Source organism: Bombina bombina, chromosome 2 (genome assembly GCF_027579735.1).
Source record: "Bombina bombina isolate aBomBom1 chromosome 2, aBomBom1.pri, whole genome shotgun sequence".
Classification (NCBI taxonomy): domain Eukaryota; kingdom Metazoa; phylum Chordata; class Amphibia; order Anura; family Bombinatoridae; genus Bombina; species Bombina bombina.
Genome location: NC_069500.1, coordinates 1,284,006,351 through 1,284,033,593, shown reverse-complemented (window position 1 = coordinate 1,284,033,593; position 27,243 = coordinate 1,284,006,351). Strand labels below are relative to the sequence as shown.

General features: G+C 34.7%; 1 protein-coding gene across 1 annotated transcript in view; it reads left to right on the top strand.

Moving 5' to 3' along the window:
* SLIT2 (slit guidance ligand 2) overlaps window positions 1–27,243 on the top strand; it is a 493,710-nt gene that overhangs the window by 5,546 nt on the left and 460,921 nt on the right. Inside the window, exon 4 of the mRNA XM_053704101.1 lies at window positions 19,080–19,151. Within this exon, the coding sequence (XP_053560076.1) occupies window positions 19,080–19,151 (72 nt within the window). The remainder of the gene's footprint in view (window positions 1–19,079; window positions 19,152–27,243) is intronic.

Here is a 27,243-nt window from a genome sequence, read left to right as displayed (position 1 = left end):
TATAATCTATACATGAAATCCTTTCATGACTCCCTAAAAATGCTTAGTTGGCTCCTCCATATTCTAGATACCTAATAAGTTACTAATACATTTGTCAATCCCTATCAAATTCTATAGAGATTGTTCCTTCTTGCACTATTCTGAATAACATAAGTAGTTTTCACTCAAAAATAAAACAATCACAACTATCAGTTTAGTAGAGTATAATTAACGTTACATAGCAAACTCTTTGATATGAGGAACCTATATCCCATTTTGATTGCCAGTCGAACAAACTGAACATAGTTTGCTCAATCTCTGTGTACATCCTCTCAACTGGGAAGATGAAACACGACACTAGAGTGGCACAGTGTAGGCACCCCAGTGAGTTACTTTAAACAATATTCAAGTAAATACATGAGCAGGAGACTGAGTCTCGGTTACACCAATTCCCATATTAGCATATCAGCTTTGCACAGTTCTTTGTGTTTGCACGAATCGGCACATTTGTGTAAGTATCAGGAACGAAACAGAATATTGTCAAGAGGGACAAACAATTTTAAGACCAGACAAAGCAGCTGGTGTGTAAATTATTAATTGTGTTGTAATTAGCAATGCTATTGCATAATATTTAGATTATAATTTGACTACAATATGTAGCTACTTTTTGAAAAATCATTTTGTTTGAAAAAAGATTATTGTTTTGCAGATTCTTTACAAAATGATTTATTTTGCTTTACTTTTTACCACTGTTTTTTTTTTTTTCTGCGAATGCTTTTAATTTAATTATAATTTTAGGACTCTTGTTAGGTAATAGGATCCAATATATTTTTTTTTATAAATAAATACACTGGTGTTGTATTCTGTTTTCTCTTCAGAACGCACACGTATTTCCCCTTTTATAAATAAACAAGTAGAAAATTAAAATGGACAAGTAATACATTTGTCTTTTCTTCTTTTCACCATTGAGTGAGCAAGTAACTTTTTTTTTTTTTCTTCTTTGACTAGTAACTTTTTCCCCCTGCCCATATACATACAGGTGTAAAACATAACATACAGATGCATGCATTTATATTTTAAACCCTCTAACATTACATTTCTAGAGTTGTTTAAAATAAAGAATGTGCAAATAAAGTGCTTTAAAAAACAATTACACATGCCCCGATTCTAAAAAATAAACCCTCTCAAGACGCACAAATACTAGCAGGGGCAGCCCTTGTGCAATTCTCTAAAAAAGGGACTGTCCCTGCGAGTCGCGAGAAGTCTCCCATGCAAATAATGATAGCACTCTGCTAGGTAGAAGTTCCCAATGGAGTGCGAAGTACAGAGGGGGAAATCGGCGTGTTTTAAAGCATAAATATTGCACTTAAAGGGACACTGAACCAAATTTTTTTCTTTTGTGATTCAGATAGAGCATGAAATTTTAAGCAACTTTCTAATTTACTCCTATTATCAAATTTTCTTCATTCTCTTGGTATCTTTATTTGAAATGCAAGTTGATCACCTTCTCAAGAGCTGACTACAACAGTGCAACTCTTGGCAGGGCCCTCTACCCATTTGATCCCTATAACTGTTTTTTTTTTTTTTTTTGTACTCCGCCTTTGTTAATAGCGCTGTGGAATCTGTTGGCGCTCTACAAATAACCGATAATAATAATAAAAAGAATGTAAGTTTAGATGCCGGCCCATTTTTGGTGAACAACCTGGGTTGTCCTTGCTGATTGGTGGATACATTCATCCACTAATAAAAAGTGTTGTCCAGAGTTCTGAACGAAAAAAAAGCTTAGATGCCTCCTTTTTCAAATAAAGATAGCAAGAGAATGAAGAAAAAATGATAATAGGAGTAAATTTGAAAGTTGCTTAAAATTGCATGCTCAATCTGAATCACAAAAGAAAAAAAATTGAGTTCAGTGTCCCTTTAATGCAAATCAAATTACACTGTTTTCAGTGCACTGAATCTTAAATTTGCTCTTATTTTTGTATGTATAGGTTTTGCTTTCAGAGTAATTAGTGTTTTGAGTATTTTCGTGAAAATTTGCCACTTTATAACTTGCGATAAAAAATAGTGAGAACTGTAATGCAAAAATATTCATAGAATTACACTGGGATTTGAGAATTATGCCCATGTTCAGCCCATTTTACGAAGAAACTACAATTACGCTTTGTATTTTGTTCTTTTAAGTATGAATTTCTTGTTTGTGTTTGCACTTCCAGTGTACTAAAATTACGATTTGCGCTGTGCATTGTTAATATGATTTATTCCTGTGTATTTTACCTGCAAATGTTATGTTTTTTTTATAAAAGATGATTGCTGATGAACAATTTAGTTACTTAGTATTTTGATGCACCTTACTATATATTTTGTTCCTGTGTATTTTTGTGTGACTGGTTCAATTATTCGTGTTGTAAGATTGTAAAGTCATGGATTTTATTGTGCACTTTTATAGTGAATGCATCTCCTTCCCATACGATAATGCAGTATACGCCGCTTAGCGAGAAACTCTGTTTTCAGGGCAAAAGTGGCGTTATATCATTCCACCAGGAAAATAGAAGGGCTGGCGAACATTCTTATAGAATCTCATCAGCCCAGGGATCTTTTTAGATTCGAGGCCTTAGAAAGGGGTTGTTTAATTTATTTGAAACCTTGCACTGCCATCAGAGCACTATCACCTTCTTAACAATTATCAACGACCTTTGAAAATTTCTCATCAGGAAGACAAACCAATTGGAGTATCTGAAATTCATCTTACAGGATTTTTTTTTACTGGCTTTTTCCCCCCTAACTGATCATCAAGCCATGAGATTGTGGGTATTTCACTGCAGTGTTCCTGTCTTTGCAGGCCTGACACTTAAGTCAGGACATTGTCCAGATAATGGAACATATTAATACTTTTTTGTACTCATTTTTGCAAATATAGTAACCAGGACCTTTGTTATGTGGGGTGGTTACAGAACAAAAGGGAAGCCTTATAAACTGTATTGACCTTGCACTGCAAATCGCAGACACTTAAAATGTTTGTTTGTTTTACAAGACAGACCTGCAAATTTTCTCAACCGATTAAAAAAATGTTTGAAGAGATTCCTTTCTTAATTTTCGGGCTTAAATACTGTTTTTTAAATACAGAACTATTCTAAGGCCCCAGTGAATTCATTAAATAAAAAGCTAACTGGAATAATTTCCTCTTCTCTTCGCCGATCTCTTGAACTGAGATTATGTCATGTTAATCCATCAACTGGTTTATAAAACTCTAAAGGTTTAGATAATTAAAGAATAGATAAATACATTGTAAAGAAAACATTTTTGAACTCTATAAGATATAATCAGTAAAGCATTTATATGACCTGCTGGTTTAAACCTATCAGATTCTTAGAAATGTTTCCTGTGTAGATTTATCTCAGAAACTTTTAACTAATTTGGATTTTTAAATTCTATATGTTGTGCCTTTTCATAGTGCTTAGGTCTCAAAGAGTATTTGCTATTAAATGAGCACTGGTCACTACCTTTTATTCTTTCTTGAAAGTGATGGTAAAGCTTATAGTGTTTTTTAAACGCTAGCCTGTTTCTAAGGACTAAATTAAATGGACCTTCATTCATGATTTTTAATTGAATATGTGCTAGAACATACCTTTATTTTGATGCTCTTTCTACTAAAATAATCCCCTCTGACTACCACAGCAAAGCTATTTTTTATTTTTTATTTTTACGAGGTGACATTTCCACCTCTTCTCCAATACCTGTTCCAGCCATACGGCACTCAACCGTTGACTGCTGTATGACTAGCACAGCTATTAGGTGGAAACGTCACCTTGTGAAGAAAAATAATGTTTTAGCTCATATTCAAATAAAAATCATGAATGAAGGTCCATTTCATTTACTCCTTAGAACCAGGCTAGCATTTCAAGAATGCTTAGCTTTACCGTCACTTTCAGGAAGAAAAGTCCTTGTATAACCCTAGGAAGTATATGCCTTGCCTTGAAAAGAGCATAAATTCACTATAAATTGCGTATTTTCCACCAGAGCATAATCAACATAAACCTCTTTCTCTCAGCTGTTTAGCTCCGACTGGAATAAGGTTCAGTTGTTACATATCTGCTTCTCTAGTTAAATACATGGCAGTATATTATAATTTTTTCTATAATGGATGAAAAAAACACTGTTTAAACAGTTAAAATATATTTTTTTGCATGGTAAAGATTAAAGCTGTTTATTTTAACTTGGAAGCTAACAAAAAGTGCACGTTGGTGTATAACTGGGCCATAAGTACTGATTGCTCATTGGCTGATAAGCAGAATTTCCACTGCTTTATGCAGTATATTTCCCACCAGAAAAAAAACATATTTTTTATTACTCCATACAGGGACATCCATTTTACAAAAACTGTAGATTATTTTAAGATGCCATATTTTATATACAACAAAGACACAAATTACTTTTGTTTCGCTTTAAGATCCAAGATGGAATTAATTTCTAAATCTGAAGTAATGTTTGGGTTTAATAACATTCAAAACTGCTAAGCACAATCATGGGCTTAAACAGATCACTATCAATAGCATGTTTTTTTACATATACTATCCACTCTTCTCTTTTAAAGTTCCCGAATCACCCTTAGCTTTTTAATTAAGAATGTGATGACATCATGTAAAGGAAACTCAGGCCATTTTTTTTCTAGTGAAAAACCAGGATACAGATAAGTAAACTGAAGGAATGGGCTACTTAACATCTAATATTTCTCTAATAAATGTTATATAAAACACAGAGAATATAATTTTAAAAACTTTTTTATAGAGATTATTAGATTTTCTTAGGTTAAAACTAATTTAGAAACATGCTTGATTTACCATGAAATATAGTGTTAACCCCTTAATGACCACAGCACTTTTCCATTTCCTGTCCGTTTGGGACCAAGGCTATTTTTACATTTCTGCGGTGTTTGTATTTAGTTGTAATTTTCCTCTTACTTATTTACTGTACCCACACATATTATATACCAGTTTTCTCGCCATTAAATGGACTTTCTAAAGATACCATTATTTTCATCATATCTTATAATTTACTATAAAAAAATTATAAAATATGAGGAAAAAATTGAAAAAAACACACTTTTTCTAACTTTGACCCCCAAAATCTGTTACACATCTACAACCACCAAAAAACACAGTGCTAAATAGTTTCTAAAGTTTGTCCTGAGTTTAGAAATACCCAATCTTTACATGTTCTTTGCTTTTTTTGTAAGTTATAGGGCCATAAATACAAGTAGCACTTTGCTATTTCCAAACCATTATTTTTCAAAATTAGCACTAGTTACATTAGAACACTAATATCTTTCAGGAATCTCTGAATATCCATTGACATGTATATATATTTTTTTTAGTAGACATCCCAAAGTATTCATCTAGGCCCATTTTGGTATATTTCATGCCACCATTTCCCCGCCAAATGCGATTAAATACAAAAAATCGTTCACTTTTTTACTAATTTTTTCACAAACTTTTGGTTTCTCACTGAAATTATTTACAAACAGCTTGTGCAATTATGGCTTAAATGGTTGTAAATGCTTCTCTGGGATCCCCTTTGTTCAGAAATAGCAGACATACAGGGAGTGCAGAATTATTAGGCAAATGAGTATTTTGACCACATCATCCTCTTTATGCATGTTTTACTCCAAGCTGTATAGGCTCGAAAGCCTACTACCAATTAAGCATATTAGGTGATGTGCATCTCTGTAATGAGAAGGGGTGTGGTCTAATGACATGAACACCCTATATCAGGTGTGCATAATTATTAGGCAACTTCCTTTCCTTTGGCAAAATGGGTCAAAAGAAGGACTTGACAGGCTCAGAAAAGTCAAAAATAGTGAGATATCTTGCAGAGGGATGCAGCACTCTTAAAATTGCAAAGCTTCTGAAGCGTGATCATCGAACAATCAAGCGTTTCATTCAAAATAGTCAACAGGGTCGCAAGAAGCGTGTGGAAAAACCAAGGCGCAAAATAACTGCCCATGAACTGAGAAAAGTCAAGCGTGCAGCTGCCAAGATGCCACTTGCCACCAGTTTGGCCATATTTCAGAGCTGCAACATCACTGGAGTGCCCAAAAGCACAAGGTGTGAAATACTCAGAGACATGACCAAGGTAAGAAAGGCTGAAAGATGACCACCACTGAACAAGACACACAAGCTGAAACGTCAAGACTGGGCCAAGAAATATCTCAAGACTGATTTTTCTAAGGTTTTATGGACTGATGAAATGAGAGTGAGTCTTGATGGGCCAGATGGATGGGCCCGTGGCTGGATTGGTAAAGGGCAGAGAGCTCCAGTCCGACTCAGACGCCAGCAAGGTGGAGGTGGAGTACTGGTTTGGGCTGGTATCATCAAAGATGAGCTTGTGGGGCCTTTTCGGGTTGAGGATGGAGTCAAGCTCAACTCCCAGTCCTACTGCCAGTTTCTGGAAGACACCTTCTTCAAGCAATGGTACAGGAAGAAGTCTGCATCCTTCAAGAAAAACATGATTTTCATGCAGGACAATGCTCCAGCACACGCGTCCAAGTACTCCACAGCGTGGCTGGCAAGAAAGGGTATAAAAGAAGAAAATCTAATGACATGGCCTCCTTGTTCACCTGATCTGAACCCCATTGAGAACCTGTGGTCCATCATCAAATGTGAGATTTACACGGAGGGAAAACAGTACACCTCTCTGAACAGTGTCTGGGAGGCTGTGGTTGCTGCTGCACGCAATGTTGATGGTGAACAGATCAAAACACTGAGAGAATCCATGGATGGCAGGCTTTTGAGTGTCATTGCAAAGAAAGGTGGCTATATTGGTCACTGATTTGTTTTTGTTTTGTTTTTGAATGTCAGAAATGTATATTTGTGAATGTTGAGATGTTATATTGGTTTCACTGGTAAAAATAAATAATTGAAATGGGTATATATTTGTTTTTTGTTACGTTGCCTAATAATTATGCACAGTAATAGTCACCTGCACACACAGATATCCCCCTAAAATAGCTATAACTAAAAACAAACTAAAAACTACTTCCAAAACTATTCAGCTTTGATATTAATGAGTTTTTTGGGTTCATTGAGAACATGGTTGTTGTTCAATAATAAAATTAATCCTCAAAAATACAACTTGCCTTAATAATTCTGCACTCCCTGTATATGGCTTTGGCGTTGCTTTTTAGTAATTAGAAGGCTGCTAAATGCCACTGCAAACTACACGTGTATTATGCCCAGCAGTGAAGGGGTTAATTATGGAGCATGTATGGAGCTTTTAGGGATACTTTTAGCTTTAGTGTAGTGTAGTAGACAACCCCAAGTATTGATCTAGGCCAATTTTGGTATATTTCATGCCACCATTTCACCGCCAAATGCGATCAAATTAAAAAAAACGTTAAATTTTTCACAATTTTAGGTTTCTCACTGAAATCATTTACACACAGCTTGTGCAATTATGGCACAAATGGTTGTAAATGCTTCTCTGGGATCCCCTTTGTTCAGAAATAGCAGACATATATGGCTTTGGCGTTGCTTTTTGGTAATTAGAAGGCCGCCAAATGTCGCTGCATTTCACACGTGTATTATGGCTAGCAGTGAAGGGGTTAATTATGTAGCTTGCAGGGTTAATTTTAGCTTTAGTGTAGAGCTCAGCCTCCCACCTGAAACATGATACCCCCTGATCCCTCCCAAACAGCTCTCTTCCCTCCCCCACCCCACAATTGTCCCCGCCATCTTAAGTACTGGCAGAAACTCTGCCAGTACTAAAATAAAAGCTATACTTGGGCTTTTTTTTGGTTTTTTTTTGGCATATTTACATAAGCTCCTGTGTAGGATCCCCCCTTAGTCCCCAACCTCACTGATCCCCCACCAAACAGCTCTCTAACCCTCCCCCTCTGCCTTAATGGGCGCCATCTTGGGTACTGGCAGCTGTCTGCCAGTACCCAGTTTAGTAACAAATGTGCCTTTTTTAAAAAAAAAAATGCCCTTTTCTGTAGTGTAGCTTCCCCCCCCCCACACCAAGACCAACCCCCCACCCCTTCCAGATCCCTTATCTGTTTATTTCTAACTTTTTAAAACTTTTTATTTTAACTTTTAACAGCTTTATTTTTCTGTAGTGTAGCGGTTCCCTCCCGCTCCCGCCCCATGCACGCGCCTGCCCGCCTCCCCCCCGTGCACGCGCGCGCTCCCGTGCGCGCTCCCGATGGTTCCGCCCCCGATCCCGCCCCCCTTCCCTCCACTCGGCACATCGATGGCCGCCCACCCGCCTCCCAGACTTGCTCCCAACCACCAACGATACTGGCCACCAATGTCCGGTGCAGAGAGGGCCACAGAGTGGCTCTCTCTGCATCGGATGGCCAAGGAGGGTTATTGCAGGATGCCTCCATATCGAGGCATCACTGCAATAACCGGAAAGCAGCTGGAAGCTAGCACGATCGCTTCCAGCTGCTTTCCAGACCAAGGACGTACGCCACACGTCCTCGGTCATTAACTGTATTTTATTTGAGGACGTGTGGCGTACGTCCTTGGTCATTAAGGGGTTAAAGGAGTTAACCTTCAGGGCAGAAGCAAACTTATTTGAAACATTTCAAAATTCCATGCCACACTAAATTCCAGTAATAGGACCCTTCATTTGGAAGAGAGATCTTCCTCATTTCTTTTTTACCACATATATGATAAATACATAGATTTTCATAATCAATAAATGCATGATAAACAAGACAATGTAATAGAACTTAGTCTGAGTCTGAACTTCAAATTAATAGTAGTTATGTCTATTTCCATTCCCCCTGTATCACGTGACAACCATCAGTCAATCACAAGTGCTCATACGTATATTCTGTGAATTCTTGCACATGCTCAGTAGGAGCTGGTGGCTCAAAAAGTGTAAATAAAAAAATACTGTGCATATCTTGTTAATGTAAGTAAATTTCAAAGTTGTTTAAAATTGTCTGCTCTATCTGAATCATGAATTTTTAATTTTGACTTGAGTGTCCCTTTAATTTTGTCTAAACTGTCCCTTTAACTCTTACTAGAAGCATTTTTGTTAAAGGGACACTGAACCCAAATTTTTTCTTTTGTGATTCAGCTAGAGCATGCAATTTTAAGCAACTTTCTAATTTACTTCTATTAGCAAATGTTCTTCATTCTCTTGGTATGTTTATTTGAAAAGCAAGAATGTAAGTTTAGATGCCGGCCTTGCTGATTGGTGGATAAATTCATCCACCAATAAACAAGTGCTATCCAGGATTCTTGACTTTCTTTTTCAAATGAAGATAGCAAGAGAACGAAGAACATGTCATAATAGGAGTAAATTAGAAAGTTGCTTAAAATTGCATGCTCTATCTGAATCGCAAAATAAAAACATTGGGTTCAGTATCCCTTTAATATAGGTGTATTTGGGGAAAACTGTTTCTATCTTTTAAAGAGACAGTCTACTCCAAAAATGTTATTGTTTAAAAAGATAGATAACGCCTTTACTACCCAGTCCCCAGCTTTGCACAACCAACATTGTTATATTAATATACTTTATAAAATTTAAACTTCAAAATTTCTGTTTCTAAGCACCTGCAGGCCACCTTTATCTCAGTGCATTTTAATAGCTTTTCACAGCAAGACACTACTAGGTCCATATGTGTACCATATAGAAAACATTGTGCTTACTCCCTTGGAGTTATTCACTAATTAGCTAAAACGCAAGTCTGTAAATAGCACTGAGATAAGGGGCAGTCTGTATAGGCTTAGATACAAAGAAATCACAGAGGTAAAAAAGTATATTACTATAACCGTGTTGGTTATGCAAAACTAGCGAATGGGTAAAAAAGAGATTATATAACTTTTTAAACAATAAAAATGCTGGTGTAGATGGCCTCTTTAATATGGCAGATGAGTGTGTCAAAATCCACTGAGATAATAGGCGGCCTCAAGAGCTTAGAAATTAGCATATGAGCCTACCTAGGTTTAGCTTTCAACAAAGAATACCAAGTGTAGTAGCGTACTACAGTAGGATTACTAAGGACAAAAACAAACAGTTCCCCTACAATGCACAGAGGACCTTATTTTAAACAATGTGGGGCAACCTAGGTTTGTTGCAAGACTTCAGAATACAAATCCCAATCTGTTCATTCCTAGTTTTCAGGTGGGAGGCAATTTCTTCTGTTTTAGTCTAAAAACACTGTGCATACGAGGCTGAACATACTAAGTAACATTTGGGGCAATTAACAAGGCATCAGTTTGCAGTTATTAGTTGATTACAAGACCTTGTGCCTGGTGTTTTGTGATCTTTTCTATCATCAGTAAAGCTAACTAGACATTAAATAGTAGTTATCCTGACTTGACTCTATGGCCCCAATTTATCAAAGGTCTTGCGGACCTGATCCGACAGTGCGGATCAGGTCCGCAAGACCTCGCTAAATGCGGAGAGCAATACGCTCTCTGCATTTAACATTGCCCCAGCAGCTCACAAGAGCTGCTGGTGCAACGCCACCCCCTGCTGACTCGCGGGCAATCGGCCGCCAGCAGGGAGGTGTCAATCAACCCGATCGTATTCGCAGCAGGCGGACAGGGTTATGGAGCAGCGGTCTGAAGACTCGCCAGAAACACGGCCCTTCAAGCTCCGTACGGAGCTTGATAAATGGGCCTGTATAGCTTTATCAACCCCCACAATAAATTGTACTAGAGTTTCATTCATTTTTTTCTTAATTACATTGATGTTTCTAATACTTGAATCACTTCATAAGTAATTTTTTTCTTCTGCCTGAATTCCTTTATTGGAATCTGATAGATTCAATTAATAGGCAAATAGAAATTGTCAAAACCCCAAAAATGTAATTCATGATTGGGATAGAACATGCAATTTTAAACAACTTTCAAATGTACTTTTATTATTAAATTTGCTTTATTCTCTTGTTATCCTCTAAGGAAGAACATCATTGCAACACTGGCAGCTAGCTGAACACATATAGTTAGCCAATCACAAAAGACAAATGTATACAGGCACTAATTATCAGCTAGCTCCCACTAGTGTAGGATATGTGCGTATTCATTTTCAACAATAGATACCAAGAGAACAAAGCACATTTGAAAATAGAAGTGATTTTAAAAGTGTCTTAAAATTGCATGCTTGATCTGATTCTTGCAAGTTTAATGTTGAATTTCCTATCCCTTTAATTTGATTTGATGAATCAACTTTACACTAGTATTTAATGTAATAGGGTCATTGATTTCTTTGTCTTTTATTAGCTTTTTCTTGAAGCCAAAGTCTGAGAAGGGAGAATAGAATATTTTCATTTTAAACAAAAACCTAGATATATATGCAGTTCTTTTATACCAGTCTCCAGCTGTTGTCTAAAAGTAAATATTTCATATTTGTGAGGAAAAGCCGAGTGAATCCCTTTTGTTTACAACTGCCAACTCCATCTGATGGAAGGACATTGTTATCTGGCAACCAATTCATCTCCGTGAGAATCTGGAATTCAGTACCATTTCTAAGGCAACCTGAAGATACATTACAAATATACTTCTTTTTATACTCATGCTAGTGCAGACTGTGAAAAAGTATGGGTAGACAGTTTAGTTAGGTTCCCAAGTGAAAGACTAGCCAATCTTTACTTTATTAAGGCATAATGTTTGAATGTAGTGATCAAACGCTTGTTCTGAGGTCAACTTCATTGCATCTGATTTTGCAGATCTAAAACTATGGGAAGTTTATCAAATGTTAGTAAGCAGCATTGTCAAATGAACATAATGCATTTAAATTCTGCAAATTCTCTCTTGTTATACAGTATCCAAGGGCTGATTAATAAAAATTCACATGCTCTCTCGCTATACAGTATCCAAGAGCTGATAAACAAAAACTCATGCCCTCTTGCTATACAGTATCCACGAGCTGATAAAGAAAAAATGCATGCCCTCTTGCTATACAGTATCTAGGGGCTGATGAACAAAAACTCATATGCTCTCATGCTATACAGTATCCAAGAGCTGATAAATAAAAAAATTATGCTCTCTTGCTATACAGTATCCAAGAGCTGATAAATAAAATCTCATATGCTCTCTTGCTATACAGTATCCAAGAGCTGATAAAGAGAAACTAATGTTCTCTTGCTATAGAGTATCCAGGGGCTGATGAACAAAAACTCATATGCTCTCTTGCTATACCGTATCCAAGAGCTGATAAATAAAAAATGATGCTCTCTTGCTATACAGTATCCAAGAGCTTATAAATAAAAACTCATATGCTCTCTTGCTATACAGTATCTAGGGGCTGATGAACAAAAACTCATATACTCTCTTGCTATACAGTATCCAAGAGCTGATAAATAAAAACGTATATGCTCTCTTGCTATACAGTATCCAAGAGCTGATAAATAAAACATTATGCTGTCTTGCTATACAGTATCCAAGAGCTGATAAAGAAAAACTAATGCTCTCTTGCTATACAGTATCCAGGGGCTGATGAACAAAAACTCATATTCTTTCTTGCTGTAGAGTATCCAGGGACTGATGAAGAAAAACTCATATGCTATACAGTATCCAAGAGCTGATAAATAAAAACGTATATGCTCTCTTGCTATACAGTATCCAAGAGCTGATAAATAAAAACTCATGCCCTCTTGCTATACAGTTTCCAAGAGCTGATGATTAAAAGCTCATATGCTCTCTTGCTATACAGTATCCAGGGGCTGATAAATAAAAACTCATATGTTCTCTTGCTATACATTATCCAAGAGATGATAATTAAAAACTCATATGTTCTCTTGCTATACAGTATCCAAGAGCTGATACATAAAAACTCCTATGCTCTCTTGCTATACAGTATCCAGGGGCTGATGAACAAAAACTCATATGTTCTCTTGCTATACAGTATCCAGGGGCTGATGAACAAAAACTCATGATCTCTCTTGCTATACAGTATCCAAGAGCTGATAAATAAAAAATGATGCTGTCTTGCTATACAGTATCCAAGAGCTGATGAAGAAAAACTCATATGCTCTCTTGCTATACAGTATCCAGGGGCCGATGAACAAAAACTCATATGCTCTCTTGCTATACAGTATCCAGGGGCTGATAAATAAAAACTCATATGTTCTCTTGCTATACATTATCCAAGAGCTGATAAATAAAAGCTCATATGTTCTCTTGCTATACAGTATCCAGGGGCTGATAAAGAAAAACTAATGCTCCCTTGCTATACAGTATCCAAGAGCTGATACATAAAAACTCATATGTTCTCTTGCTATACAGTATCCAGGGGCTGATGAACAAAAACTCATATGCTCTCTTGCTATACAGTATCCAGGGGCTGATGAACAAAAACTCATATGTTCTCTTGCTATACAGTATCTAGGGGCAGATGAACAAAAACTCATGATCCCTCTTGCTATACAGTATCCAAGAGCTGATAAATAAAAACTTATATGCTCTCTTGCTATACAGTATCCAAGAGCTGATGAAGAAAAACTCATATGCTCTCTTGCTATACAGTATCCAGGGGCCGATGAACAAAAACTCATATGCTCTCTTGCTATACAGTATCCAGGGGCTGATAAATAAAAACTCATATGCTCTCTTGCTATACATTATCCAAGAGCTGATGAAGAAAAACTCATATGCTCTCTTGCTATACAGTATCCAGGGGCTGATGAACAAAACAAATGTAAAATAATTATATTGATTAAATTAAGGGATCCTTGGCTCCGTCTAAATGTATCTCTTCCCAAATAGATAAATAAAAAATATATAAATACAAAGTAAAAGTTGCTGAGATGGAGTGCTAAAAAAGCATGGATACCAGGAGGATGAGTTAGATACAAATTTGGATACATTTATTATACGGTATATTCATATAGATATATAATGCTTGCACAAATTTAGAAATTCAAATAAAATCTTTAGTAAATATATTCAGGGACGTCTCCCTTTAGAATAGTAGTTATAACTGTGTAACTGCAGAATATATGTTGGCCTAAAACATCCACAAATTATCTACACAGTATTTTTACAAGTTTAACACACAATAAACCATAGAATAAAGATCTTAGTATCGGTCAATAGCTTACATAAGTAGGTGAAGAGATATTGGCATATCCGCAATATTCTTTACAATATCCACAAGTAGCAGTTATGCTTAATATGCACCTTAGATGTGGGAGATAGCGCTGCTTTGTTTTATATGCACATTAGATGCGAGAGATCATGCTGTTGGAAGTCACTTTAAAGAACTCAGATCAATATGGATTTAGAGAAATATGGATGCACTTCAGCATATGGGTTTTCAGAAAAATGAGGTAGCTTACCAGCTGTGTTCTTGTACAACCAGACTTATGGTTTTCAGCTCCTTTCCATTGTTTTTCCTATACCTCTGAGGCTCCACTACTACTTTCGTAGAATCCAATTCACCCGGGCAGGCTTGTATTTACCAGAAACTTACTGGCGTCCTCTCTATATGTTGCGTCTGTGTAGATTACTTGATTGGCATGGGGAAAAGTCACGTGTGACTCGTGATGTCACTAGTTGCTGAGATTTATGATGGGCTTTGCTGTTATACGTTTCAAGTGTAACCTGGATACAATGTAGCAACGACCATTGCAATTTAAATGGACACTGAACCCAAATTTTTTCTTTTGTGATTCCGATATAGCATAACATTTTAAGCAACTTTCTAATTTACTCCTATTATCAAATTTTCTTCATTCTCTTGGCATCTTTATTTGAAATGCAAGAATCTAAGTTTAGATGAAGGCCCAATTTTGGTGAACAACCTGGGTTGTTCTTGCTGATTGGTAGATAAATTCATCCAGAGTTCTGAACCCCCAAAAAAGCTTAGATTACTTCTTTTTCAAATAAAGATAGCAAGAGAATGAAGAAAATTTGTTAATAGGAGTAAATTAGAAAGTTGCTTAAAATTGCATGCTCTATCTGAATCATGGAAGAAAAAAATTGGGTTCAGTGTCCCTTTAATCTTAATCTTTGTCTTCTTACCCTTCATTTCCCTGTAAACTCCTCAGGGTTATAGTAAATGTCAGCACTTATCAGCAAGGAGATAGTGATAGTCTCATCAACGCGTTTCACCACTTTGTGCTTTCTGTCACTTTTTGTGTCTATTCAGTTGTGAACATTTATCTCCTTGATAACATATCAACATATTAAGGAGATAAATGTTCACAGCTGAATAGACACAAAAATGACAGAAAGCATAAAGTGGTGAAACGCGTTGACGAAAATGAAGGGTAAGAAGACAAAGATAAAGACTATCACTAACTTCTTGCTGATAAGTGCTGACATTTACTCTAACCCTGAGGAGTTTACGTGGTAAATGAAGGGTAAGAAGACAAAGATAAAGAATAAATTGCAATGGCTGTTGCTACATTGTATTCAGGTTACTCTTGAAATGTATAACAGCACAGCTCATCGTAACTCTCGGCAACTAGTGACGTCACAAGTTAAACATGACTTTTTCCCATGCCGATCGAGTAATCTACACAGATGCAACATACATAGAGGATGCCAGTAAATTTTTGGTAAATACAAGCCTGCCCAGGTGAATTGGATTCTACGAAAGTAGTAGTGGAGCCTCAGAGGTATAGGAAAAATGCTGGAAAGGAGCTGAAACCCATTATTTGCTTATTTGGAGTGCTTTTACTTTGGAGAGAATATTGGAAAGGAGTGTTGATTGATCTAATTTAGCAAGTTCTGCCATATTAACAGAGGCGGTAAACACATTGAAATTGCAAGATACTTTCATTCTTTAAGTGAATTAACATAATAGGTGACTGATTTTTTTAAATGCATTAACACCTTATTTGCAATCATTGTTTCTCAGTAGCCAAACAACACCCACATTTTTTTTTTGAGGAACCAAACAGCTAGCCACTGTCATTTTGTTAGCAAAATAGCCAATGTTTTGCAGTCCCTTATCTTATCATCTCTGCTGAAGCCAATTATAGGGACAGATATGTGAAATGGTTAGGCATGTGAAGCCTGCGCCTCCAACTCTCAAAACTAGAAAACCCACAATTTTCAGATTTACATTTCAAGAAAATGAGGCCAAATAAACATTTAAAGTATATTTCTAAGTAGTTGTTTTTTTACTACACATAATTAAATGTTTTATATTAAAATCTCAAACTGTTTACCATCCCTACAAATTGATATTCTACAGAAAGTAACATGTTTTTAAAAAAATATGAAATAATTATATTTATTTAATCAAAATCATCCTTATATATTAATGTTGATTTTTGAGCCTTTTCCATTTGCTGGTGTTGGTCTCAGCTCAGAACATAAAAAGAAGGCAAGTGATATTCACGCACAACGTTTTAGATTAACAGTAAGGTACATGGGTATTGTATGCACCAGCTTCTCCATATTTTCCAGGGGCAATCTATGAATAAAAAAAGGTTTTTATTCCTTAATAAACTGTGTCCTTCCACATAATCCTTCCACATAATTTTTCCACATGTATAAATGAACCTCTATTATTTGCTTGATAGAACAATGTGAGTACTATGTCACTTAAGTATGCAGATCAAATTAATTCAAGCTAAGACATGTATACTCTTCAATACTTTTTATTTGATGCCCTAGTTCCTTAAAGGGTTATGAAACAGTGCTCCTTTCGTAAAAACAAATTTGATAAATCAGAGTTAACATAAAAAGAAACAGATTGTTAAAAAAACGGCAAACAATTTACCTGTTTTCCTGTTAAATTACCACTTACAAATTATCAGTGTAGCGACTGTCTGCAGCTAGATAACAGAGCTACCATTACAGAACATAAGTTCTACTGTCACATGTTTTTTGCAGCAGATGTCTTCTTCTGAGCATGGGCAATAAAAAGACTACAGCTAATATAGGTGTCTCCTAGCAACATTTTAAAGGAAAAGCTGTCCCATTGCCTTCCCATAGAGACAACAGCCCCCTTGTGGGGTAGTGACAGGAAGTATTGGACCCTTCACCAAAGAAGTTTAATTAAAAATAAATAAAATATAAAATTCCTTTTAAAATTATGAATAATACATATTGCAATTATTTCTATTAATCCTCTTCTTAGTGTTTTTTTTATTTTTTTTATTGCAACAATGAAACAGACTGCTTTATATCCCTTTAAATTGTATAATGTTTTTGTTTAATATTCTACAACAGGATCTTCCATGTACTCTATGGGGGGAGGATCCAGTGGAAAAGATTCATAGATGCTTGCTATGCTGCTGAAGGTTCTCGCTATTTAGGAGAGACCATGTTCAAAATTCCTTGAGACTTAGTTCACTCATCTTTTGTAGCCAATAGCCAGTGGGAACATCTATAGTTGTGTTAAAAAGCCCAATACATATTATCTCACACAGCAAATGTGAACCCCCTTGAAAAACTATAAATATAACAGCAAACCTTAGAAAATACATTTGAAAAACAGGATCTGTTAATGCGCGTAATTTTTTAATATTTGCATGCCTGTTTTATTATGTTGAAGTACTTTTTCGCTGGATAGAGCTAAATTTGCCTCTGCAATCTTGCAGTTGAGAAAAAGAGGCTGAATTTGAATATTCTGGGTGTTCTTGATGTATGGTCAGGATTTCTCAACTAAATGACAACTTAGCATGTGGGATTTAGAAAGAACTAATTGGCAGTGTTGAAGTATATCATCTTGCGGTTATGTATGACTATATGAAAGATGATTAGACTTTTTTCAAGCTTTCTTTTGTGCATGTTCTAGAGTGGAGTGTTTTTATTTAGTTTTTATTTGTTTGGTTCTGGTTTTAAAACACTTTTGTGATACTGGTATTTTTGATGTTAATCTTCTATGCCACAGAAAGTTAAAGGGACATTCCAGTCAAAATTGGTATCCACATGGATGCATTTCAGTTTTGAAAAGAAGCATTTTTGTAATATAGTTGCATTAGCAAAAATGATTCTAATAAAAGCTATAGCTGTTATTTAAAATAACATAACTATATATCTAACTATACATGCAGAGAAAAATGCTAACACTAAAACTCTGATAACGTTTACTAGAATTTTGCCAATACATGTATATTGTAAATATGTTTCTATTCAAAGATGTAATTCATCTATGTGCATTGAAATTTTGACCGTAATGTCCCTTTACCAGTTACAAGGTAGAAGCAGGTGCATTTATTTCAATGGCGCTGATCTCGCAATTCGCCATTTTGATAAGGGGTAGCTACAAATCTCTGAATTTTGTGATTTGGTTATATTCTTTGGTTTGTGTATGTAGTTTTGTTTTTGTAGGTGGGCATGGATAAGTACTGCCATTTATTTCATGAAAGTGACGTTCAATTGACTTGTATATACATTTTTTATTGAAAATAATATAGATTTTGTTTTCTGTATCACTGTGATTATTAAAAAAAAATCCAAAATGGCCCCAGAAATTAAAAGGTTACCTTGTTACATTCACCTGGATCAGAATCATATAACTGTGCATTATGTAGAGGAGACTGGGTTCTCATTTTATATTATGGTGAGAAACCCTCTCAAGACCTTTTCACAAATTCCAAAGTAGAAAGGCTGTTTATTTTTCCCATGCCTCTTTCTTTGCAGCAATTATTGAATGTTGTTTCTTTTCTTAGCAATAAAACGTATAAATTAAATAATCTGCTGAATTCAGAATGTGCTCAACTACTAAGTTTTACTAAGGCTTTTGCTACTGTACTTCATCATATTGTTTATAGTACATTTCCATCCAAGAATCCTTTGGATTTTTCAGGAACAAGCCATTCTCTGAAGTATAGTGTGGGTTATGTAAATTATATATAAATTTTGTTATCACTATATTTTTTAGATGTGTGTTTGAATGGATAAGTTTAAATTAAAACCCAGTTTATGATTTCCTTGTTATTGTTCTGTGCAGACTGACTTTGGACACACGTTAACATAAATTTACCTCTCATTTACAACAAAAATTGTTCGTTTTATTTTATAGTTGTATAGGAAAGTGTATGTATAACATAAGATTTTAATAAGCAATTAAATGGTCATTCCAATTTTGCATTCCTACAAAATAATTTTAGTTGAATTTATTTAAATACTGTTCTATGTTGTAATGTGTATGAGTAATATTGATTTGTGTTTCTTCTTTTTTTTTAGACGGCTAAACAGAAACAATCTTCAAGTCTTTCCTGAGTTGCTTTTTCTGGGAACTCCAAAACTTTACAGACTGTAAGTAACTATAAAAATACTATATTTAATGATATATATATATATATATATATATATATATATATATATACTGTATATATATATATATATATATATATATATATATATATATATATATATATATATATAGAGAGAGAGAGAGAGAGAGAGAGAGAGAGAGAGAGAGAATACAAAAAATGCTCTTTAGAAAAAAAACTAGAAAATTAAAAGAATGAACATGCTTTTAGAGTATGTTGAAAGGTTGTTTAAATGTAATATAATTGTTAAAATTAGTTATATTTTGTATAGTTACAGTATATGGACACAATTACTGGATTATATGTTAGTTTGCAATGGTAGAAATAATAATGTAAATATATAGTAAAATTATCTGAATGGGACATTATTTGGATTAAAAAAAACAATGTTTCTTGCAGGCTTTTTACTCCCTATGGGGACCTATGCACTTTTTTAAGATGCATAATTATGTTTCTGCTCTATATTTTATTCCTCCCTGTGTATTAGTAGCAGAGGTGACTTACCTAATAGTAAGAAATGATCTGCTCTGCAATGCGCTTTCTTCTGCCTTACTACACTTACCAGACAAAAAGACTGATAGAACCGTGATAGATTAATATGTGAGCCTTGCGTGACATTTGCATTGCACCAGTGCTTAGGCCTTTTTTATTTTTTTCTCTCCTGACTTTAGTCATTTTTTTCTCCTGACGTGTTAACTATAGTGATATTTAATTAGGGAAATGCATTTTTTTCTGAACATTTTGGAAAAGCTTTAGAATTTTCATTTTTGGAGAATAACGTAATGATGATTTATGGCTGGATTCACCTTTGAATCTCCAGATGTCCTTTTACAGATCTTTATCTGCATTCCTTTCTGTGACAATTGAAAATACAGGACAAAGGTTAACATCAAAAATGTTGCTAAAACAGGTAGTTAAAAAAGAAAAGAAGAAAAAAACGGATACAGTTTTGAGCATGGGTGCTTTAATATGAATATCTGGAAATTTAAAGGTATATGTCTGTATTAGATATACGTTTATGTAGAAAGGTCACAAGAGAAGACGCTTGTAGAGACATTAAACCCAAAGTGAAATTTCTTTAAATACATTATATTTAAATACAAAAATAATACAATACATTTTTTACTTTCCTATAGTTTATTTCCAAAAACTGAGATATATGCACCTAATTAACTACAGTAATGGAAACATAATGAATGTATACAGAGGCGTTTCAAGAGATTTGTCTATGGACTGCAAAATAGTGACATGTTGCTAAGACAATCACAGTTTTTCGTGCTTGAAAATATCTATTTTTGCATGTAGATATTTTGCAATGTATTCCTTGAATTGACTTGTCCTCTGACGTTCCAGAATGCTTTTCACCAGTTAAAAGATTTCAGATGAATGAAAATGATGTTTATGAAAAAGTACATAAATCTGTGATATCTGTGCCATTCGGTTTCCTTAGGGTTATTGCTTTGCTGACCATTAAACTAATATCTATCGAAAGAACATCCATGGTTTTCAAATACATTATGATTAAGAATGTAGCTTAATAATACTATGATAGTTGCCACACAAAATCTTTATTTAACATCCCTTAAAGGGATACTAAACCCAAAGTTTGTCTTTCATGATTCAGATAGAGCATGCAATTTTAAGCAACTTTCTAATTTACTCCTTTTATTATTTTTTCTTCCTTTTCTGGCTATCTTTATTTGAAAATGCAAGAATGTAAGTTTAGGAGACGGCCCATTTTTGGTTCAGCACCTGGGTAGAGCTTGCTGATTGGTTTGCTACATTTAGCCACCAATTAGCAAGCGCTACCCAGGTGCTGAACCAAATATGGGCCGGCTCTTAAGCTTATATTCCTGCTTTTTCAAATAAAGATAGAAGAGAACGACAAAAGTAAATTAGCGCTGCGGAATCTGTTAGTTCTCTACAAATACCTGATAAAAATAATGATAATAATAAATTAGAAAATTGCTTAAAACTGCATGCTCTATCATGGAAGCCAAAAATTGGGTTTAGTATCCCTTTAAAGTGATTCAGATAGCGCGTGCAATTTGTACAACATTGCTGCAAATATAGCAAACACTTCCGCCATAGGGTTCGAAAGATAGCGCGTTGTGCACACTCCTGAACTCTTATCAGCCGACCTAAATTGACTGTTCAGCAAAGGATACCAAGGCAATTAAGCATATTTGATAATAGAAGTATTTTTTTTATCTGAATCTTCTACCCATTCATTTTATTTTTGACTTTACTGTCCATTTAAGAGGAACATGTATTTAAACTTTGCTTGATATGTCAACAATTTTATTATACAGTATTTCCCTAATTGGCCCGAACAAAGCAGATAAGATAAACAGCACTCAACACTTTTCAAGGAGTATATTCCAGAACTGCAAAATAATACAAATTCTTTTAACAAAATGAAATTTTTGAATGAATATAAGACATTTTTTTTTTTGTATAGAGACCTTTGTAATGTAATGCAATGTAAATCTGCTGCAGGAACAACCTTGAATTCTGTTGCTGATTTTTGTTTACATAGCTTTTCTATAGCCAATACTGCAGTACTGGAATTTTCAGTATAGGTGGTGGATCCAACAAGCAAAACCAGCTATTTCAAATTACACTATAGAGGTAAAGCAGATATTTCTAAATAGATTAATATACTGTAGCAGGTAAATTGGATCATTTAAAATACATTAAAGGGGAGACCATTTTTACAATACAATGTCCTTATCATTTCTGATGCATATAGAGAAAAATTACTTTAATGTCTCTTTAAAGGGACAATGTTCTGTAAAATTGTTTCCCTTTAATGTGTTTCCAATTACTTGTTATTCTAGCAGCAGAGTTTAAAATATATGAGAAATTGTTCATTTAGGCTTATTTTTGTAAATTAAATAGCTGGCTTTGTTCTTTGACACCACAGCTTTTCTTTTCTTGTCTAATTGAAAACTAATAATTAATTACTTATCTCTCCTTCCTCCCACTGGGAGTGCAATTTCTATAGCAAATACTTAAAGGGATATGAAACCCACATTTTTTGTTTCCTGATTCAGAGCATGCAATTTTAAGCAACTTTCTAATTTACTCCTATTATCATTTTTTCTTCATTCTTGGCATGCTTTGTTGAATGAGCAGCAATGCACTACTGGTTGCTAACTGAACACATGGGTGAGCCAATGACAATAGGTATATATATGCAGCCACCAATCAGCAGTTAGAACCTAGGTTCTTTGCTGCTCCTGAGCTTTCCTAGAGAAACCTTTCAGCAAAGGATAACAAGAGAAGAAAGCAAATAAAATAATAGAAGTAAACTGGAAAGTTGTTTAAAATTGTATTCTCTATCTGAATTATGAAAGACAATTTTTATGTTTCATGTCCCTTTAAGTATTGACATTTTAAGTATAGGTGGGGATACCATAGGCAAAAAGGGACCTATTTCAAATGCCAAAATAAAAGTAAATTAGATATTTGTGAACAATTTAATTCACTGCAGCAGGTAAAATTGATAATTGAGAGCAAATTAAAGGGGATACAATTTTACAGTACACTGCCCCTTTAAGAAGCAGAAACACATGCTTTACTTTTCAGTGTGGTAGCTATTTCCTGGCATTTAATGAAAAGACAGAACTACTTTCCTTTTAAACATAAAAGAGGTAAACAAGAACAGGAACAACATTTGTAATTTGCCATAACACATTGTAAATCTTAAACCAAGCGATCTGATTTCACCTTCTTAGCCCGGTCCTATGTGTTCCCATTAAAACAATGAAACCATTATAAAAAGCCTTTAGAAAGTGTAATTGCCTTTTGTAAATGATACTAACTTTGCATGTAATAGGCTAGAGAGTCATCAAATGAACAAGCAGGCTAGACATGATCCTTTTACTTGCTTTAGAAGGACGGCGGTACAGTGATCTGCTGCAATATAGGTTTATATCAGAGCTGGTTTAAAGGTGCGTTAAACACCTTTTGTATTTGTGTAAAACCTGTGCTTGTCCTAAGCTCTATAGAGAAGCCAAAAGCCAATTCTGTAACTTAGGTTTTCTTTAATTTGCCACAAAGAGCACTTACAGCAGTGGTTATTAAAGGTACACAGTAGGGTTTTAACATAAGTTTGCAAATCATTAATAAAGTTTCAATTTAAAATTATTTGAATTTTTTTTTTATATAGGTATTTTAATTGTTTACATATATTACACAGATATAAAAATGACTTTAGAAAGATGTGAAACTCAAAATTAAACTTTCATGTGGTTTTCTCCTATTATCAAACATTTTGTTTGAAAGCATATCTAGATAGGTTCGACAACAGCAGTGTACCCACTGGTGATTGGTGGCTATGCGCCTTGTTTTTGGCTCACCATATTTATTCAGCTATCTCCCATTAGTACATTATTCTGGAGTTGAGGGTTAATGACCATTGCATTCAATAGAATTTAATAACTGACAAATACACAATAAAAAGGCAATGCAAAAGCACTTACTTTGAATATGAAATGAACAGTAGAATATTTTCTGGCAACTTTTAAAGTTAATCTAGTTGTTCCTTATCCTGTTCCATGTGACTGCAATCAGCCAATTACAAAATGTATATAGTATATACTAAGCACTTTTGCACATGCTCAGTAATATTTGGAGCCTCGGAATATGTGCATATAAAAAGAATGAGCGCATTTTGATATTGGAAGTATATTGGATTTTTTTTTTAAATTGCATACTTTGTCTGAATCTTGAAACTTTAATTTTGACTTTAGAGTCCTTTTAAACACATAGTTGTATCTGCAAGCAATATGTCAATAATAAAATGCTCTAAGATTAGAGCATTTCCTTTTATCACTTTTATTTCACTTGACAAATATATGTAGGACGAGATACCTCAGGAAAATATGTGGGAAAACTGATATGCTTGGAATGTGAGAGAGTGGTTTTCTGGGAGTATTTGAGTTGGGAAGTACATATAATAAATATGAAACTATAATATATGTACTTATATTATTTGTAGTCCAAATATCAAAGAGAACTCCTTACTCCACCTTACAGGACTTGCTCCTTACATTAGCTAGCCCCAGGCAAATACTGACACTGCCCTGTTAATATAGCTGTGTTAATCATGTAGCTGCCTTTGGCTTTCTGTGCCTGTTGCTTTAAAGTGAATGTCAACTTTCACGAATGAAAGCCCTGTTTTTAAAAATACTATTAAAAACAGGGGCACTTTCATTCATGAAAGTTTACATTGAATCCATTCTTTTAAAATACTTACCTTTTATTCCTAGCAAGCGTGGAACCCCGGAGAAGCAATTCCTCCACCCCCAGGACGTCTCTTCTTACTTCAGAAATGACGAATCCGGCTTCCTCCAATCATGACGTGGCCTCAGGCAATGTTTGCTCTGGGGGGGAAGCCATTATTGGAGGAGACGACCTGGTGGCGGAGGAATCGCTGCTCCGGTGTTCCACGCTTGCTAGGAATAAAAGGTAAGTATTTTAAAAGAACGGCTTCAATGTAAAGTTTCATGAATGAAAGTGCCCCTGTTTTTAATAGTATTTTTAAAAACAGGGCTTTCATTTGTGAAAGTTGACATTTACTTCAAGTGAATGTAAAGTTTCATGAATAAGTGCTCATTTTTTAAAAATACTATAAAAAACAGGGGCACTTTCATTCATGAAACGTTACATTGAAGCGTTTTTTTTTTTTTTTTTTTAAATACTTACCTTTTTCTTTAGCAAACACAGACCGCGATCCTCTGCCCTCAGCTCCTCTGTACTGACCTCAGCAATTAGCAAACTGGCTTCCTCCAATCGTGGCGTGCACCACGGAGCGTCCATCTCGTGAGGCCACGCTGTGATTCAAGGAAGCTGGTTTCGTCATTGAAGTGCTAAGTACAGAGGAGCTGGGGGCGGCGGATTGCGGTCTTTGTTTGCTAAACAAAAAGGTATTTAAAAAAAAAATGCTGCAATGTAAAGTTTCATAAATGAAAGTACCCCTATTTTTAATTATATTTTTAAAAACCGGGCACTCATTCATGAAACTTTACATTCACTATTTAAGTATTTTAAACACAGTTTAGATTTAGTAAAACATTGAAAGATTTGTCAGGTGGGAAAAATATCTAAATTTCCATAACGTGTATTTTGCTGAGATTTATTTACAATAATATATTTTATTAAAAAAAACAACTACTTTTTTATTATTGATTGTTCCCACTTTTCCTATAACTTAACACTGAGTAGCAGTTTCCCCTACCTATGATAATGGCTAGAAGGTGTCCTGCAGACTTCCAAATACTGACCCTGCAACATGTTATTTGCTTGATTAGTGCGTGAGTTTATTATGAGTGCAAAAAGGAAAAATACTTGGGTTAAACAAACCTTCCACTTTATTGTAAACAACAAGGAAAAAAGTAAATGCAAAAAGGGGTCCAATAGTCCTTTTCAATTAATCAAGAGTTCATTTATAGCTGTTCAATTTAATTTACCATCCAGCTCTATGGAATCTGGCAGTACTTTATAATTAATTTATTTCATTAATGAATTAATTAAACAATATATTAATATTTTATTTGGATGAATGATCTTAAATGCAATTAGTAGTTAGCAATAAAACATTTTAGCAATTAAACCTATGTGCAAGGAAAATATTAGTTTTTCTTGTTGTTTATTTATTTATTTATTTATTTTTAGAGACCTATAAAATTGTGTTTTGCTCTGATGAATATTGAGTGCAGCCTGACTTCTCTAGCTTCTGTGCATAATAAGCAGCATTTGACCTCTAGTTGTAAATGAGATGCCAAGTGAATGGGGCCACATGCTTGCTTTGTTGCCTAAAAGCAATATGAAAGAAAAAGAAGGCTCAGTGTATATGAATTATGATTAGCCATGGCTGATCGCCGCCAGCGGTCTACTATACTTTCTCTTTGCTGTCTGCTCCGGTTTCGCATTGGACTGGCTTATAGTGCACCGCATGGTCAGGTCAAGAAACTTGCTTAGAAATAGTAGTACAGTTGCAGCTGTGTTTGTTGGAGCAGGAGGCTAGTTTAAATAGCATTTCCATTTATCCAGTCCATTAACAGAACTCTGTAAAATAATACCAACTCTGCATAAACTACAGGACAGTGTAATAAAATTACAAGCACTTGTTGACAGATGGGGAGCGTAAGTAAAAGGCGAGTGATGTGTTTTGAGTTTAAATGAGACAGAGGGTCATTTTTTTTAGCAGGGATAAAAGTGTCTTAAAAATATTTTATACCTAATTACACCGTTAATATGTGCAAGAAAATAAACACTTTTGGAAATGCATATAAACAATCTGTAACTATTTTACACAATCTTTCAATGGGTGGTTTGCAGTAGAATTCATTTCTTGAGTAATGTTTGTTGAAATTATTTACGTAAAGTTTTTAAACTTTGAACAAAAATAGGCCATTCAATAAGCAGTCTAATCATTTTAAGAATTAATAGTATGGTAAATAATATTTTAGAAAACTAGTTATATAGGAGTTGATTTTTGGCACAGTTTAATTTGTATTAAACTATTACAATTTTAGTATTATTTTATTACTGCATTAAAAGGACATGAATCACTTTGAGATTAAATTAATTATAAAATGTTTAATCATATATAGTGAAAACTTTTTGCACTATACCAAAAACTAAATGGTTAGTGGTGTGCAACACATTGATATATAAAAGAGAACTCTTAAAAAATAAATTAAATCAGTATGGAACACAGGAGAATAAAACAATCTTACTTGTATATAATATGAGTCCTATGAATAAGTCCCCAAAAATTTCAATGTGATAGTACATACATCTTTGACTCTATCCTGTGAAATCCACTGATGTCAAATGAGTGCTCCAGTAGTATATTTGAAGCATTATCTTGAGAAAGTCTCTCTGATGAGAGACAAACCATGTAGAGGCTTTTATGTCCACTGCAGGTGATAGTTTTGGAGTTTTATCTTCCACACACTGTTAATTTTAGATTACTTTACATTCATTGTTTATTTTACTTGCTTGCTGTAACCTATGTAGCCAACACAGTGATCACTTAGAGCAGTGAACAAATTTGTTTCCAG